The sequence below is a fragment of the Rana temporaria genome, chromosome 3 (assembly GCF_905171775.1).
Source record: "Rana temporaria chromosome 3, aRanTem1.1, whole genome shotgun sequence".
Taxonomy (NCBI): Eukaryota; Metazoa; Chordata; class Amphibia; order Anura; family Ranidae; genus Rana; species Rana temporaria.
Genome location: NC_053491.1, coordinates 394,115,068 through 394,131,859, shown reverse-complemented (window position 1 = coordinate 394,131,859; position 16,792 = coordinate 394,115,068). Strand labels below are relative to the sequence as shown.

General features: G+C 43.8%; 1 protein-coding gene across 1 annotated transcript; it reads left to right on the top strand.

The window, feature by feature from the left end:
- Positions 1–1,269: 1,269 nt before the first annotated feature.
- Positions 1,270–15,093, top strand: TSPO (translocator protein). Its single transcript, XM_040345829.1, has 4 exons — positions 1,270–1,369; positions 12,261–12,447; positions 12,615–12,753; positions 14,693–15,093. Exons 1-4 carry the CDS (start codon positions 1,321–1,323, stop codon positions 14,861–14,863), a joined length of 546 nt encoding a protein of 181 aa, XP_040201763.1. The 5' UTR covers positions 1,270–1,320; the 3' UTR covers positions 14,864–15,093.
- The last annotated feature ends 1,699 nt before the right edge of the window (positions 15,094–16,792 follow it).

Sequence of the window (16,792 nt, the reverse complement as noted above, 5' to 3'; positions counted from 1 at the left end):
GAACGCATATATGCGTCCTCGGCTTTCGGGGGTTATACCGGGATGATGCCTGCAGCCGCAGGCATCATCCCAGTACCGTTGTTTAGAGCCGGCGATCGGCTATCCAAACATAACAACCAATGCGGCTAAAAGCCGCTCGGTTGTTATGCCGGAGGAGCGGGAGGGGACATCCCCGCCCTCCCGCCGCCTCTCGCCGCTCTGACCGGGCCTCCCGTCCCACCGGGAGACCCGATCCACGATCCTGCACCTCGATCGTACAGGCGCGCTCTGAAACAAACAAACGGCTTTGATTCAGTGTCCGCATTGAAAACACGGAAGTGACGTCATGACGTCACTTCCGGGTTTCTCGGCTGCCAATGGCGCCGGATTTAAAAAAGTACACAGTATTCAGAATCGCCGTTTTCGGCGATCTGAATACTTTGAAGTGCAAAGGAGGGCTCCATAAAGAGTACCTGTCACCACCTATTACTGTCACAAGAGATGTTTACATTCCTTGTGACAGCAATAAAAGTGATCAAAATGTAAAAAAAAAACAAAACACACAATTTAATAAAAAAAAAAAAAAATAAGAATTTTTTTTTTTAAAGCGCCCCCCTCCCCGCGAGCTTGCGCAACAAAGAAAACGCATACGGAAGTCGTGCCCGCATATGAAAACGGTGTTCAAATCACATATGTGAGGTATCGCCGCGATCGTCAGAGCGAGAGCAATAATTCTATCACTAGACCTACTCTGTAACTCTAACCTGGTAACCGTAAAAAAAGTTTAAAGCATCGCCTATGGAGATTTTTAGGTACCGTAGTTTGTCGCAATTCCACGAGTGCGTGCAATTATAAAGCGTGACATGCTTGGTATCTATTTACTCTGCGTAACATCATCTTTCACATTATGCAAAAAAATTGGGCTAATTTTACTTTTTCATTTTTTTAAAATTCATGAAAGTAAATTTTTCCCAAAAAGTTGTGTTTAAAACACCGCCGCACAAATACGGTGTGACATAAAATATTGCAAAAATCGCCATTTTATTCTCTAGATTCTCTGCTAAAAAAAAAATATATAATGTTTGGGGGTTCTAAGTAATTTTCTAGCCAAAAATATGGATTTTAACTTTTAACATAAATAGGCTTAGGCATGAAAGGGTTAAACTGCAGATATAAAAACAAAACTTACATGCTAAAAGTTTTTTTGCAAGAAACAAGCCAATTCAGGCTGCACTAAGCAGTAGTTCAGTTTTTGCCCACAGTTATGATGGCTTCTATCATTGGCCTGTGTCTGAATGGACCCACCCCCTAATCATGTGACCTGCACACGCCCAAAGCTGTATGTATGTGCTGACAGTCCCGGAGCCTTCACTGCTAGCAAAGGACAGAGGTGAGTGGGGATGGTAATCCTTATGCAACTAGGGATCTTATACCATTGACTGGCAGATCAGATGGCTGGGTAGGCATGCTGAGACTTGTAGTTCCACAACAGGCAGAAAGACAGAGGTTGCATGCATTGAGCCTGAATATTGTTTTTTATTTATACTAGTAATGTGTTATTACTTTTATTTGTGCATTCCTGTCTGCGAAGATGTATTCCAGTAGATGGCTGGATGTAGAGATGATGGATTCAGGGGCTGGTTATCAGCTGTATCTAGTGTGTTATTATTTAGTCTGAATAATCATGATTTTAGGTGGCATTGCCTAATATGGCCCCTGCAAAAAGTTAAAATAGCAACAACTTTATTTATTTAGTCTGTTGTTGGTTTGATTTATTATTATTATTATTATTTATTATTATTATTATTATTATTTTTTTGGAGGGCTAGGTGATTTCTTTTCACTATGGGTGCATGTGTTTTTAAATGACAGCAGAATATTTACCAACAATGTTGGTTGAATGTCACATTCACTTCTTTATAAATGTTTTCACACGTGACGTTCACTGAACATTCAGAAATTTTCGAAAACATTTAACAATAGACCCCCTTTTAGTTCAATATATTTTATTTTTCTTTATGGAGAATCTCAAATGCTCCGAGTAGAAAGTTGCTGCAGGAGTTGTTTGTTGGTAGCCACAGAAGCACTTCCTGAGGTTATGTAATATTTTCTGTGTGGGCAGTACAGTGGAATGTTCTCCGGCCAACACACAGTGCAGGGAAGAATGGCTGCACGTACATGCTGCATATACAGCTCAACACAAAATGCATTCCAGTGTATCTAAGAGACAAAATTTGTATAAACAAAATAATAATTCAAAATCAATGCACTTAAATGTGTGTGTGTGTGTGTGTGTTGTTTTTGAATAGGTAAATGCACACTGCTGCCTAAAAAAAGAACGCAGTGCCTTTTTTTTTTGAACATACAGGTGTGTAAACCTGCGCTGTGTATAGATCAATAAAAAATAAATATGGGTTGCCCCTACCAGTCAGGATTTTTGGGTAAATACGTGTAAATGCCACACTTCCTTCATTAAAATAAAGCTAGACAAATATTTATGCTTGTGTGTGCATATGCACAAATACACACAAATGATTATACAGCCTATCTTTGCGTTTTATTTTATTTTTTTTTCTTCCAAAAATGTCTGATGCTCCTTTTAAAGCGGATCTCCACCCTAAAGTGAAGTTGCGCTGATCGGCACCCTCCCCCCCCTCCGGTGTCACATTTGACACCTTTCAGGGGGGAGGGGGGGTGCAGATACCTGTCTACAGACAGGTATTTGCACCCACTTCCGGCCACACGTCACGGGCAAAAGATGGGTTTTTTCCTGACATCCTGTCCGTCCCCCGTTGTGTGCTGGGAACAATCGGCTCCCAGCACACAGCGGGAGCCAATCGGTGGGCGCGACTCGCGCATGCGCCGTAGGGAACCGGGCAGTGAAGCCGGAGCGCTTCACTTCCTGGTTCCCTCACCGTGGATGGAGGGAGGAGCAGCAGGGTGACGAGCGATCGCTCGTCCTCTGCTGCGGACGGCGCTGGACTCCAGGACAGGTAAGTGTCCTAATATTAAAAGTCAGCAGCTGCAGTATTTGTAGCTGCTGGCTTTTAATATTTTTTTTGAGCGCACATCCGCTTCATCCGCTTCATCTCTGCAGAGAGATAAGCGAAGTGTTCAGCAGATCCATTGCGTTTTAGCTGCAGATTAGCTGCGAATTTGGAGACCTGGGAGAGGGGAGGGGGGAAGTGTATTGAGCTGAATGAGACAAATACTGAAGAGAAATGAACACATCTGCGAATTCAGCTGCGTACCCATAGAAGATAATGGGCCTGAGCCGCACCGCAATGCCTAAAAGACGCACACTGTTTTGCGGCAGTGCGAATGCATCGCACATATGTGAACCAGCCTCATTGAAAACAATGTATTTTGAAATGTTCTGCGAATTGGATGCGGTTTAAGCCGCACTCAATTTTCATAGGTGTGAACCCAGCCTCAAAGCCATCACCTTTTTTCTTGTCATGTTGGGGAGATTTTCTCTCATGTTCTGTTCTGGAGACAACACTAGGATGTGTGAGGAAATCCTCTCTAGTTAACGCGCAGGTGTCCCCAGTAGAAGTTTTGCCTCCTACTGCTCTTATGGTGACAGCTGTAAAATGTTTAATTTCTCTTAATTTGCTAAGTGGGCATAGTCACTAAGACAAATCGATAGGCAGACTTTCTATTGAGGACACGGAATGCAATAAAAACTTGACAGGGGAACTATTTCTTTCAGTTGTATCCCAAACTACAAAATAAAATGTTGGCTTTGTATATAGTTTAGGCCCATACATGTAAATGGATGCCTTAGACCAGGGGTGCCCAACCTTTTGAAGCGCGAGGGCCACTTAAGCAACTTGGTAACTGGTCGCGGGCCACAATGAGCCAAACAGGCGGATGGCAGGTCCGTGACGGCTCTGCAGACACAGCCAGATCGGATTGGAAGTAGGACACAAGTCGGTTTACATCTGCCACTCCTTAGAGGTGAATGGAGGGTCCAATTGGGTTGGACTGAGCAATGTTAAAGGGGCCCATGGCTGCTTTCACACTGATGCGCTGCGGTTTACTCGCACCACGGGTGCAACGCAGTGTACTTTTGGCTTTTCTGCACTTTGCAATAGACTTCTATTATATTCTGCAGGTTTGGTGCACTTTCAGAAAACTCACCAAACTCGCAGGTAATAACAGAAGTCTATGGCTCTGGGCAGACAGCCCACACCAGCACTGCTCTGCATTTGCGGATTCGTTTGAAAGCAGCCCAGTAACCACTGCAGAACAGATATGCCCATATATACCGTGTGATTTTAGTAATAAACTGACTTTTAATTACAGTATTCTATCCCAGAGCAGGAGGTCGCGGGCCACATTGGAGGGCTCCGCGGGCCACATGTGGCCCCCGGGCCACTGGTTGGGCACCCCTGCCTTAGACCCTATTCAGTTCACACCTACTTTAAATAGGACTCCCCAATACAATAAGGTAGGGTGACCAGATATCCCCGGCTTCTGGGGACAGTCCCTGGATTGAGTACACTGTCCCCGGACCAAGCCTGTCTCCGGTTTTGTCTCTGGGTTGGATTTGAACAGGGGATGGGCAATTTCAAAGACAGTCAGTGCAGAAATAAAAAAGCTTAGCTTAGGGCGGTGTATTTTTCTACATTATCTGTGCCCCTTTATGATTAAAATGCGCTGGTGGGAGCAGAGGGAAGCTCCGCTCACATGTTCTTCTGCCTTGGCTCAAGTCCCGGCGGCCAGCCGCCTGCCTGCTTACCTCCTTGCCTTCCCTGGTGGAGTGATCTTCCTCTGCTCCCCACCCAGTAGTAGCCGGGGGCCCAGAGAGCAAGACTTAACAGGCTGTGAGGCGGGCGTGCGGACGACGGGCAGAGAGTCGCTGATTACCGCCCCTTCCCAAGCTGCAACAGCACCAGGACAGGGTTGGACACATGCTGTAGCGACAATGCCTTGCAGCCGGAATAATGCCCCATGCAACCACACAGGACGCAACACTGTGGTGCTGGCTATTTGGGGTTTAAATAGGTCTACTCTGGTGCCTCCTTACTGCCTATCCTTAGATCCTGGTCTGCTGATCATGTGATCACATACTGTATATAGTAGATGCCAGTCACATGCTGTCATCTTACTGTGGGTGAATAAGTGTCACAGGCCAAAGAGGAATCTAAATTTACTGTAGAAGAGGGCGCACTATATCCGAGCTCATCCACAGACAGAATGATTGCTCTAAAAAAGCGTACACACAGGTGGCCGCACATCTCTCTGCAGATATAAAAGCATGAAAATTAAATGGCGCATCAACATGACGGCATATGATGGTGCCATTTTTTGCAATTTTTTTTTTTTTTTTTTTTTTTATTCTTGAAGCTAGGTCCACTAATAAGAGTGTGTGTTGCCTTTTCTGGAAATTTTATTAAAACTGCATTGAGAAACTTCCCTGCCCAGTGCTATTGGTGTTGCACATGTGATTCCCTCCCTGTGTTGCACAACCTAATCAGCAGTCATCTAGGAACTTGAGAGGCTGTAAATGCATGTTACTAACAATAGGAACCTGCTTCTATCCTATGGATTTACTACAGAAATGTAAATAGAAGAATGTCACAAAGAAAACTGGAACCACAAGTTGATAAGCACAGCCAGATATGAAGCAAAATCCTATATTGGATACAATGTAAGGCGGGTACAAGATGCATACCACTTATATGACTCACTTTAACCATTCAGGTTTATACCAAATCAATTGTAAATAATTGAAAGGTCCCCTTAAATAAAACTTTACCTTTATGGTATCTCCACCTGTCATATAAACCAACCAATTAAAAGAACTCAAACATGGTAATGTTAACCACTTTAATACAGGGCATTTTCACCCCCTTTCTGCCCAAGCCATTTTTCAGCTTTCAGCACTGTCACACTTTGACAATTGCAACACTGTACCCAAATTAACTTTTTTTTTCCCACAAATAGAGCTTTCTTTTGGTGGTATTTGATCACCTCTGCATTTTTATTTCTTGCGCTATTAACAAAAGAAGAGGGACAAGTTTGAAAAAAAAAGCACAATATTTTTTACTTTTTGCTATAATATCCCAATTTTATTTATTTTTTCCTCAGTTTAGGCCGATATGTATTCTTCTACGCCTTTTTGGTAAAAATAAATCGCAGTAAGCGTATATTGATTGGTTTGCGCAAAAGTTATAGCGTCTACAAAATAGGGGATAGATTTATGGCTTTTTTTATTTTATTTTTTTACCAGTAATGGCGACAATGTTGCGATTTTCTTTTACTTTTTTTTTTTTTTCTTGACTACGATATTAAGGCGGACATATTGGACACTTTTGACACTATTTTGGGACCATTCACATTTATAAAGCGATCAGTGCTATAAAAATGCACTGATTACTGTATAAATGTGACTGGCAGGGAAGGGGTTAACACTAGGGGGAGATCAAGGTGTTTTAAATGTGTTTCCTAGGGAGTGGTTCTAACTGTGGGGAGAGGGGCACCCGGCCATGACAGCTTTCGGCTTCACGGCCGGGCACCCACTGCGCATGCGTTTGGACAGGCGATCGCCTGGGACCTGTCACGTGTCCCAGGCGATCGCCTACAGGGAGGGGCTGCGAAAAGGCGATTAGACTATTCGCCTTAGCAGCCCCTCGGCGGAAGGAGGACAGGAAGTCCCACTCCTCCTGAAGCCCCTACTCCCCCCCCCCCCCCCCCCCCCCCTCAAAAAAAAATTACATGCCAAATGTGGCATGTAAGGGGGTGAGGAGTGGATTAAGCAGAAGTTCCACTTTTGGGTGGAATTCCGCTTTAAACAAACCGCCAGGAGGGGAGCCCAAACAATCCTAATTAAAGCGGTAGGAACCAGCAACCTTAAAACATATGAGAAACAAATAGAATAAAACCATTATCTATTACAGGATCACAGACCAAAGATATAGAATAGAAAAAGATACAAACTATATAAAATAAGTAGTACAAAGTATAATCCTGTGAAGAGACAGAATCTACTTTGAATTTTTTTTTATGGATTATAATATATTTAATTGTACATTTTGGATGTGCTAAGCCATTCGTGGTTTCCAACTTGACAACATGGAGGAGCATCCCTGTGAGGAGACCAGCTAAATCGTTGTGTTTTTTTTTTTTTTTTTTTCCCCAAGTTTAGGTTATTGTGGAGGTTCGAACCTTTATCAGTTTGATAGCTGGTTTTATCCTTTTGAGATTTTTTTTCATTCAAGTCTTTTTGGTGTCCGAACATAAAGCAGGGATCCTCAAACTAAGGCCCTCCAGCTGTTGCGGAACTACACATCCCATGAGGCATTGTAAAACTCTGACATTCACAGACATGACTAGGCATGATGGGAATTGTAGTTCCTAAACAACTGGAGGGCCATAGTTTGAAGACCCATGACATAAAGTAAAGGAGAAATTCCCCCCCCCCCCCTCCCTGAATGAAGGGACCAAAAACAATACAAATTTAACATTTTCTAGTAGACTTAAAACTTCTAAATTCCCTTTTTTTTAAATACATTTTCTATGACTTTCTGTCTAAACAACTGGCATCAGACAGATCGGGGAAAAAAGAGAAATCCTATTTATGGAGATATTTAGAATTTTCTCAAAAGTGCAGAAACAACATTTAAAATCCTGATAGAGGTCCCAAACCTTCTACACACGATCCAAAACTAACAACAAAGGGTTTTCCTGGAGCTGGGCTAGAAAAAGATTGTCAATGTAAGACTGAGTGAGATATGAGTGCCACATCAAACGTTTCACCCTGTTGGTTGGTAATACTTGTCCTGTGATACAGAGATAACGGGTTTGGGATTCTGAGACAGAATTACGAGACAGCAGAATCTAGTAAACGCCCAACGTGCGACTGCCAAAGCAAGATAAATGCAGTCAGGAGTGTATTTGTGTGTTTACTCCCAACTTTTATGGGACTTGAATAGTCATATCTACTATTACCTCTTACCTCCACCCTGTGTTCTATACGTTTAGAATGTTAATGGAAAAGGAGGTTGTTGTATAAGGTGATCGCGTTACATCCAGAGACACCAGTTGGTTCAGTTGCTTGAAGTATTGCGTCATCCAAGATCGGGACGCCTGGAGAAATACTTCTATTGACTTCTTTCCTCTCACCAACTTTTGTTGCTTGCCACTAATACCACTGGTAGGTTTGAACACTGAGGAGAAGTGGAGTACTGGGGGGGGGGTCCCCTGCTGATTTAGTATGTTTGCCCACTGACAGAAAAGTTCAGTCTATAATTTTAATGGTAAGCGCCTACATAGCGGTGTGGAACGTGTCAGCGGTATACTTCTGATTCTGCTAAACAAGCAGCAACTGTTTTGGATTTTATCTGTTCTTTCAAGATTTAATAAAGATGCCTTCAACGGTGTGCGGCCGTCCAGGATTGTTTTTTTTTTTTTTTCTCTCCTAGGTTTATTTTAGGTGAGAGACAGAATAACAAAAAAAATCCAGAAAAGCACATTTCAAAAAAAAGTTATAAATTGATTTTCATTTTAATGAGTGAAATAAATATTTGACCCCTTTGCAAAACATGATTTAGTACTTGGTGGCAAATCCCTTGTTGGCAATAACCGAGGTCGGAGTTTTTTTTGTACTTTTTCCACCAGGTTTGCACACATTTGCAGATCCTCCTCACTAAGGCCCCTTTCACACTGGGGCGGGAGGCGCGGTGGCGGCGCTATACCGTCCGATTCGGCCACTAGCGGTGCGGTATTAACCCCCGCTAGCGGCCTCTGCGGAGGCGCATTGCGGGCAGTATTGCCGCGGTTTCCTATTGTCCGCTGACATCCGACCCGATCCACTGAAAACGGACGTATGGGGGCCACGTCCCCATCCGTCCATGCGGATCGGATCAGGTAAGATCTGATGAAAACGGACATGCTGTCTGTTTTCATCAGATCGCTCCATAGGACACAGCGGTGCCTGACAAGCCCCTCCCCACTCAGTGAGCAGAGAGGAGCTTGTCATCCGTCGGCTCAGCGGAGATCTGCGGACTGATCTCCCGCTGAGCCGACGGGAGCAGGTGGACTCCGTAGCGACAGAGTCCGCCAAGTGTGAATAAGGCCGAAAGCTTAACTCCAGGCACACATGTATCTTTTTTGTTGACTTTACTACACTGACAGATTGGGAGAGTGTCCAGTCTCGGCTTTTACGTGGGCACCCCACATAACCAGAAGATAATGTAGAACACGCTTTTGACCCCTCCTCCTGGCTTCTAAGAAAAAAATATATATTTCAGCCCCAGTGATGTGATACTCTCACCGGCCACTTTATTAGGTACACCTTGCTAGTAATGGGTTGCACCCCCTTTTGCCTTCATAATTGCCTTAAAGCGGGGGTTCACCCTTAGAGGGCACTTTTCCCCCTTAGATTCCTGCTCGTTTTTACTAGGGGAATCGGCTATTTATTTTAAAATATGTGCAGTACTTACCCGTTTACGAGATGCATCCTCTCCGTCGCTTCCGGGTATGGGCTTCGGGAATGGGCGTTCCTTCTTGATTGACAGTCTTCCGAGAGGCTTCCGACGGTCGCATCCATCGCGTCACGATTTTCCGAAAGAAGCCGAACGTCGGTGCGCAGGCGCAGTATAGAGCCGCACCGACGTTCGGCTTCTTTCGGCTACGAGTGACGCGACGGATGCGACCGTCGGAAGCCTCTCGGAAGGCTGTCACTCAAGAAGGAACGCCCGCTCCCGAAGACCCATACCCGGAAGCGACGGAAGAAGATGCAGCTCGAAAACGGGTAAGTACTGCTCATATTTTAATACAAATAGCCGATTCCCCTAGACCGAACGAGCAGGAAGCTAAGGGGATAAAAAAAATTTTTTTACAAATGGGTGAACTCCCGCTTTAAGTTACAACTAAAGGCAGCCTATATATTTTTAGTGAAACATTAACAAAGCTCGTAAAAAATGACACACCTTATTAAATATAATAAATTCATTGTTCCCTTTTTTTATTTTACAATTGCATGCTCTCATCCCTCTCCCTGATTCTGTGCCGCCGTATTCAGATGGTTGTGCTGGGAGGAGTCTTGCAGAGATGGCACATCATTGCCCTCCACTATACTAGTTTGTGTCTTGAACTACAGTTCCCATAATTTAATGGGCAGTAGGCAAAGGCGGGACATGGCAAGGGCATAAGAGGGACATGGGCGAGCTGAATGTGAGAAGTGGGCAGAGCCTTGGTGTGTCTTCTACGTTGATTGACACGTTGGGGCCTTCTAAGCAAAAGGAAGCAACACCCACTAATGACATCACCCCGCCGTGCTGTAGTCTCCTTAATAATGGCATAACTCAAAAGGGGGCAACGGAGGAATTTGGAAAACGAGGAAGATCTGTTTATCTCCACAATAAAGGAAGCTTAAAGGCTGAAGGGGGGAGCTGGTGACTTTCTATTACTTGCATGACAAACCAAGGCAGACATATTGTACTTGGTTTTATCACATTGTTTTTTTTTTACCTTAGTTCTACTTTAATTGTTTGTGGCATGGATTAAACAAGGTGTTGGAAAAATTCCACTGAGATTTTGGTCCATACTGACATGATGGCATCGCACAGTTGCTGCAGATTTGTCGGCTGCACATCCATGATGCGAATCTCCCATTCCACCACATCCCAAAGGTGCTCTATTGGATTAAGATCTGGTGATTGTGGAGTATAGTGATCTCATTGTCCTGTTCAAGAAACCAGTTTGAGATTATTTGAGCATTGTGACATGGTGCATTATCCTGCTGGAAGGAGCCATTAGATTAGAAGATGGGTACACTGTAGTCATAAAGGGATGGACATGGTCAGTAACGATACTTGGGTAGGCCCAAAGTGTGCTGAGAAAAGATTCCCCACACCATTACACCACCACCTCCAGCCTGAGCTGTTCATACAAGGCAGGATAAATCCTTGTTTACACTAAATTCTGACCCTACCATCTGAATGTCAGCTGAAATTGAGACTCTTTAGACCAGGCAACGTTTTTCCAATCCTCCGTTGTCCAATTTTGGTGAGTCTGTGCCAATTTTAGCCTCAGTTTACTGTTCTTAGCTGATAGGAGTGGCACCCAGTGTGGTCTACTTCTGCTGTCGCCCATCTGTTTCAAGTTTCGATGTTTTTTTGCATTCCGAGGTGGTATTCTGCATACCTTGGTTGTAACGAGTGGTTATTTGGTTTGAGATCATAGAAAGGCAACAGTAGCCCAGTCTCCTCTGACATCGAGACATTATCGTCCACACAACCGCGCTCACTGGATATCTTGTGAAAATCCCAGTCGATCAGCAGTTTTTGAAATACTCCCAACCATGCCATGTTCAAAGTCGCTTAAATCCTTTTTCTTCCCCATTCTGATGCTTGGTATGAACTTCAGCAAGTCGTCTTCACCATGCCTAGATGCATTGAGTTTCTTCCATGTAATTGGCTGGCTGATTAGCAATTTGTGTTACCAAGCAATTAAACAGGTGTACCTAATAATAAAGTGGCTGGTGAGTGTTAATAAGGATTACACAGCACAGGGACAAGACAAATAAAAATCTAATCATGAAAACCACATAGGAGAAAAGGGAGATTTGGGTGCACTTTAGGTGCTACCTGGAGTTTAGCTTTAATGGGTTGACTGGCAAGGCTAGGTTATGGCATTTTACATGAAAAAGATTGCAGGATGTGTGAGACTTTGTAGTGAGGATATTAAGCATTGAACACCTACTGCATCCTCAGCTAACCCACAATCTCTTCATTTGGTTCAGGGAGAAGCTCTGCCTACTGAGCTCTCCATCTGCATTCAAGTTCTGCAGAATATCCAAGTCCACAGGGAATAATGTCCTATGGTGGAAGTTCTGGGAGAAGTGCAGCTTTATTGAATCTCAATATACAGCATATAATGCAGGATTACAGCAAATGGTTGGGAAAGCTGATTATCTAATGCAGGGCCGATCCTCCCTATAGGCTCACTATGCAAGCCGCTTAGGGCCCCGCAAAGCTGCGAAGGGCCCCCCAAATTACTAGAGGCCCCGCCTGGTGAGAAGTCATTTTCGCCCCCTCACCCCACTTCTAAACTCGCTGGCTGAGTCATTTCCGACAGCAGAACACCCCGCTTCTCAACTTTCTTTAATGTGACCTGTCACTGTCGTCAGCGCCCTCCGCTTCTCATTTTTAATGTGCCAGGTCATTTTGCTTAGGGCCCCAGGGAGGTCAGGATCGGCACTGATCTAATGTGCTGTGATGCGAGTATTGACTTCTTTTTATGTCTGTAACACTCTCTTGTCTCCCCTACAGTTGTCACAATGCCTTCCTGGGTTCCCGCCGTTGGCCTCACACTCTTGCCCCACGTGGGTGGAATACTAGGAGGGTTAATCACACGGAAAGAAGTCAAAACGTGGTATACAACGCTGGTGAAGCCATCATGGCGCCCCCCTAACTGGATGTTTGCACCTGTCTGGACTTCATTATATACTGCCATGGGGTATGCAACAGAAGCAGTACATTTCTTTATCCAGCCTATGCATTTTCTTTCAGAGTCTTCATGTGCAGTGAATGTTCAACTTGGTGACCTGAGCCGTACATGGTTACAGGGGTAACACATACTTTCCTCTGTGGAGTATTTGACTTGCTTTTGTTCTTGTTTTGTAGGTACGGTTCATATCTGATCTATAAGGAGCTGGGTGGTTTTACAGAGGATGCCTTGGTTCCATTAGGACTCCATGCTGGCCAGTTGGCACTTAACTGGGCCTGGACCCCCATCTTCTTTGGTGCTCACAAAATTGGTTGGGTAGGTAGAACAATATGTCAACTAAAACTAACCATTAAGGGTGAGAAATCTCTAGACTACTACAGCTGGGCTTCTGCAGCATCCTTCAACTTTCCAGATAGACAATTCATGTTCCCTCCTTCTACTTTTTCAGAAGAGAAGTTGTGTTGGTTCAGACATTGCCTAGCAAGCTGAAATTTTCTCTGTCCAGTATGAAGACAAGCTTTTTCATTGGTTCAAAGCTTTTGTTATTGCCCTCTAGTGTAGTTGTAAGGCCTTGTTCACGTGCATAATATCAGATTTGGGGGGGGAAATGGGCAGATTTGACTTGCATAGGCTTGTTCACATTGTGTGCAGAGATGTGCATTTTTATTATATAGGTTGCTGCAAGGATACAAAGAAAGCGGTTTATGTGCATTAGACACACCACAACACTGCTGTTGCATTTTATTAAAACCAATTGTTCTCGAAGTACCCTGTTAACACTACAATGTTGATGTCATGTGATTTTATTAAAACCTTTTTTTTTTTTTTATGTACAGAAAACTGCACTCGCATTGCAGATTCTGCACCAAAAAAAATCTGCATATGATACCAGTGCTGTGGTGTGAACAAGGCATAGATATATATGAACAGTTGTTTTCTTTGTGCCCTTTCAAGGACTGGTGCTAAAAAAACGCATGGCTCTGCACACGCATGGTATGACTGAGGCTGAAATGGCCTGAGGACAGCAGGTGAGGCGACAGTTGTCTGTCCTCAATTGTGCTGTCCCCATGTCTCCCACTGCGAGGCCCGAGCAACCAGATGGCACCTCCGCCGGCTGGCCGAAGACCCAAACAAAGCCGGAATCGGGTCTCTGATCTAGTAGCCCGGAAGTGGTCACATCACTGCCGGTTTACAGAAGACTTAAAGGCGCTAAATTTAAAAAAAAATGTACGGCATTTTAAAACAGACAAACTTGAAGTTTGAATGCTTTTAGGTGCAAAGCAGGGATTTGGGGATTTTATAGACCCTAGATCCCTCCATAAAGAGTACCTGTCACTGTCCATTACTGTCATAAGGGATGTTTGCATTCCTTCTGACAGCAATAAGTCATAAGAATTTTTAACGGTACAGTGTAAAAAAAAAAGAAAAAAAATAATGTAAAGTGCCTCATCCCTCCTTGCTCGTGCGCAGAAGTGAACGCATACGTAAGTCACGACCGCAAATGTTCAAACCACACGTGAGGTATCCCCGCGATCGTTGGAGCGAGAGCAATAATTTTAACACAAGACCACCTCTAACTTTAAACTGTACAAATATTCCACAAGTGTGCGCAACTTTAAAGCATAACATGGGGGGGCTGTGTAATATGCAGGTGGGGCTGTGTAATGTAAAGGGGTCCAGAGGGCTGTGTAATGTAAAGGGGTCCAGATTATAATCTTAATTTTAATAGCGGGTGAATGCAGCCCTCCATGCATTCACATTACATTGTATCTGGCCCTTAAGTGGAAAAAGGTTGCTGACCCCTGCACTACAGTATTATTTATCCAAGATCTGTTTTGTAGCTGCTTTTCTGTGACAACAAAATACATAATAGCTGGACCTTCTTTTAATATTCTTTCAAAACAGCAGTTTGTATTGCCTTTTAATCTATGGTTTAAACTGTTATTTTCAATGAATTAATTGGAGGACATTTATAAATGTAGTTGCGCTTTTTCATAGTGTGCAAGTGTATGCGTATTCCTGTTGTGGATGAATATTTGTGAGTGCGGCTTCACTTGCAATCTGTTCACTAACTCTGCAATAAATTTGCAAATTTGTCACAAAATGCAGCACATTTTTGCAAGCAAAGTCTGTGACTTGATTGTCCCCACTGACTTTTCTATTGTGTGCATTATGCTGCTGTTTGCAGGTGGAGCTTCTCTGAATGACAGTTGTACAGATAAATAATGCATCACCTGTTTCCTTTCCCTTGCAGGGCCTTGTGGAAATAGCTGCCCTCACTGGCACAGTTGTGCTCACAACCATCTCTTGGTACCCAATTAGCAAAACGGCTGCCTACCTGATGTTTCCGTATATAGCCTGGCTGTCCCTGGCCACTTCCTTGAACTATGTCATATGGAGGGACAACAAGGAGAAGCCAGAATAGAAGGAACCTGCCGGAGTGAACTACACTAAACCAAGGACAAAGACTTGTTTTTTTTAATGGCCATGTTACCTTTTACATTATAATGAAGGTCTCTTTGGAAGTCAAAAACCAGCACAACATTAGAAAAGTGATTTGAATGTTTCAAACCAATAAATATTGCCTTAACTTTGTGTGTTTGAGAACAAATGGAAAAATAAAGGACTTTTTTTGTGTTTCTGTATATTAGAAAAGTGCTGTGATGGTGCCTGATGTCCAATTGGTGATTAAGCTGGCTGTTTGTAGCTTTCAGGGTAGTAAGAGTTTAACTGCTTGCCGACCAGCTGCCATCATTATACTGCGGCAGGTTGGCACGAGCCGTCATGGCTGTAAGTCGGCCATGCTGATGTGACGATGCTCGTGGCTGTGATGACTGCCGGCCACGTGTGATCGCGAACACAAGAGGCAGAACAGGGACGTGTGTGTGTACCTGTTCTGTGAGGAGAGGCAGATTGTGGTTCCTCGCTATTAGGAACTTACAATCTGTCATCTCCTATAGTCAGTCTCCCCAACACCCTCCCCCCAATTAGAACACACTAAGGAACACAGTTAACCCCTTAATTGCCCCTGGTATTAACCCCTTCCCTGCAAGTGACATTTACACAATAATCGGTGCATTTTTATAGCATTGATCGCTGTATAAATGCCAATAGTCCCAAAAATGTGTCAAGTGTCTGCCACAATGTCACAGCCCCGATTAAAAATCACAGCTATTCCTAGCAAAAATAATAAAAATGCCATAAATCTTCCCCTAATTTGTAGATGTTATAACTTATGCAAAATTTTGCTTTTTTTTTTTTTGCCAAAAATATGTAGAATACATATCGGCCTAACCTAAACTGGGATATTTTTTTAAAACTATTTATTATAGCAAAAAAGGACAAAATAGAGTGTGTGTGTGTGGGGGGGGGGGGGGGGGGGTGTTTGCATGACCGTGCAGCAATTGCCAGTTAAAGCGACGCAGTGCCGTATCACAAAACAAAAAATGGCCCGGCCATTGAGCAGCCAAATCTTCCAGGGCTGAAGTGATTGAGCCAAAACTTTGATTTTGTTTTGGATAAAGGGGTAAGAAGTTAGGCCTCTGTCAGGATTTTACTGCCGTTTGTATTCCTGTTATAGAGATTTTCCCTTCCTTCCTGTTAGGACAAGAAATAATGGGAAATCTGCCCAACAAGCACTCATTTAGGCCTTGTTAACAGTCTTCAGCGTGTATAAAAGCAATACGTACAGATGGAATTCATAGAGCATTTGCAGTGGCAAGCTTTGTTCAAGCCTGTAAACGTCCTATCCGCTACAATTTTGTTAGACATTAATTTTAACAAGCTGCTGGCCGACATCAGTAAGTTTTCAGCACTGGTTGTAGCTTGATAAATCCAAACTAGCCGGTATGACCAAGACCTTATAGTCAACTACACATTCGAAAAATATGGACCACTTTCCACCTGCCATCTCTATATTCATGTTCCTTGGCTTGATGCCCCATCCTGAGGACACAATAATAAACCTTCTCCCTTTTTGAATAGAAATAAGTTGCATGCAGAAAACATAAGATGTTGCCTAAAGAAGCAAAACCTTTCCATCTGTTTTATTTGGGATGTTGATAGCGTCATGTGTCAGTTGAAGACTCCATTAGTGCAGAGGCGTTGCTAGAGGGGTGCGGTCCGCACCGGGTGATACCCGCTAGAGGGGTGACACCATCCTGTTTTTTTTTTTTTTAGCTGACATGCCCAGCCTGCCCTGTACCACCCCAAACAGCCCTATGCCACCCCAATCTGCCCTATGCCACCATAACTTGCCCTATACCACCCCAATCTGCCCAATGCCACCCTAACTTGCCCTAACCCAACCTTTCCCATGCTATCCCAACCTGCCCTGTACTACCCTAACTTGCCC

Bases quoted from the DNA above. Each gene is read 5' to 3' on its own strand.
- TSPO (XM_040345829.1), top strand. From the start codon at position 1,321: ATGTATGTGCTGACAGTCCCGGAGCCTTCACTGCTAGCAAAGGACAGA. The intron at 1,370-12,260 runs GTGAGTGGGGAT...TCTCCCCTACAG, and splicing joins ACTGCTAGCAAAGGACAGAG to TTGTCACAATGCCTTCCTGG. The intron at 12,754-14,692 runs GTAGGTAGAACA...TTTCCCTTGCAG, and splicing joins GTGCTCACAAAATTGGTTGG to GGCCTTGTGGAAATAGCTGC.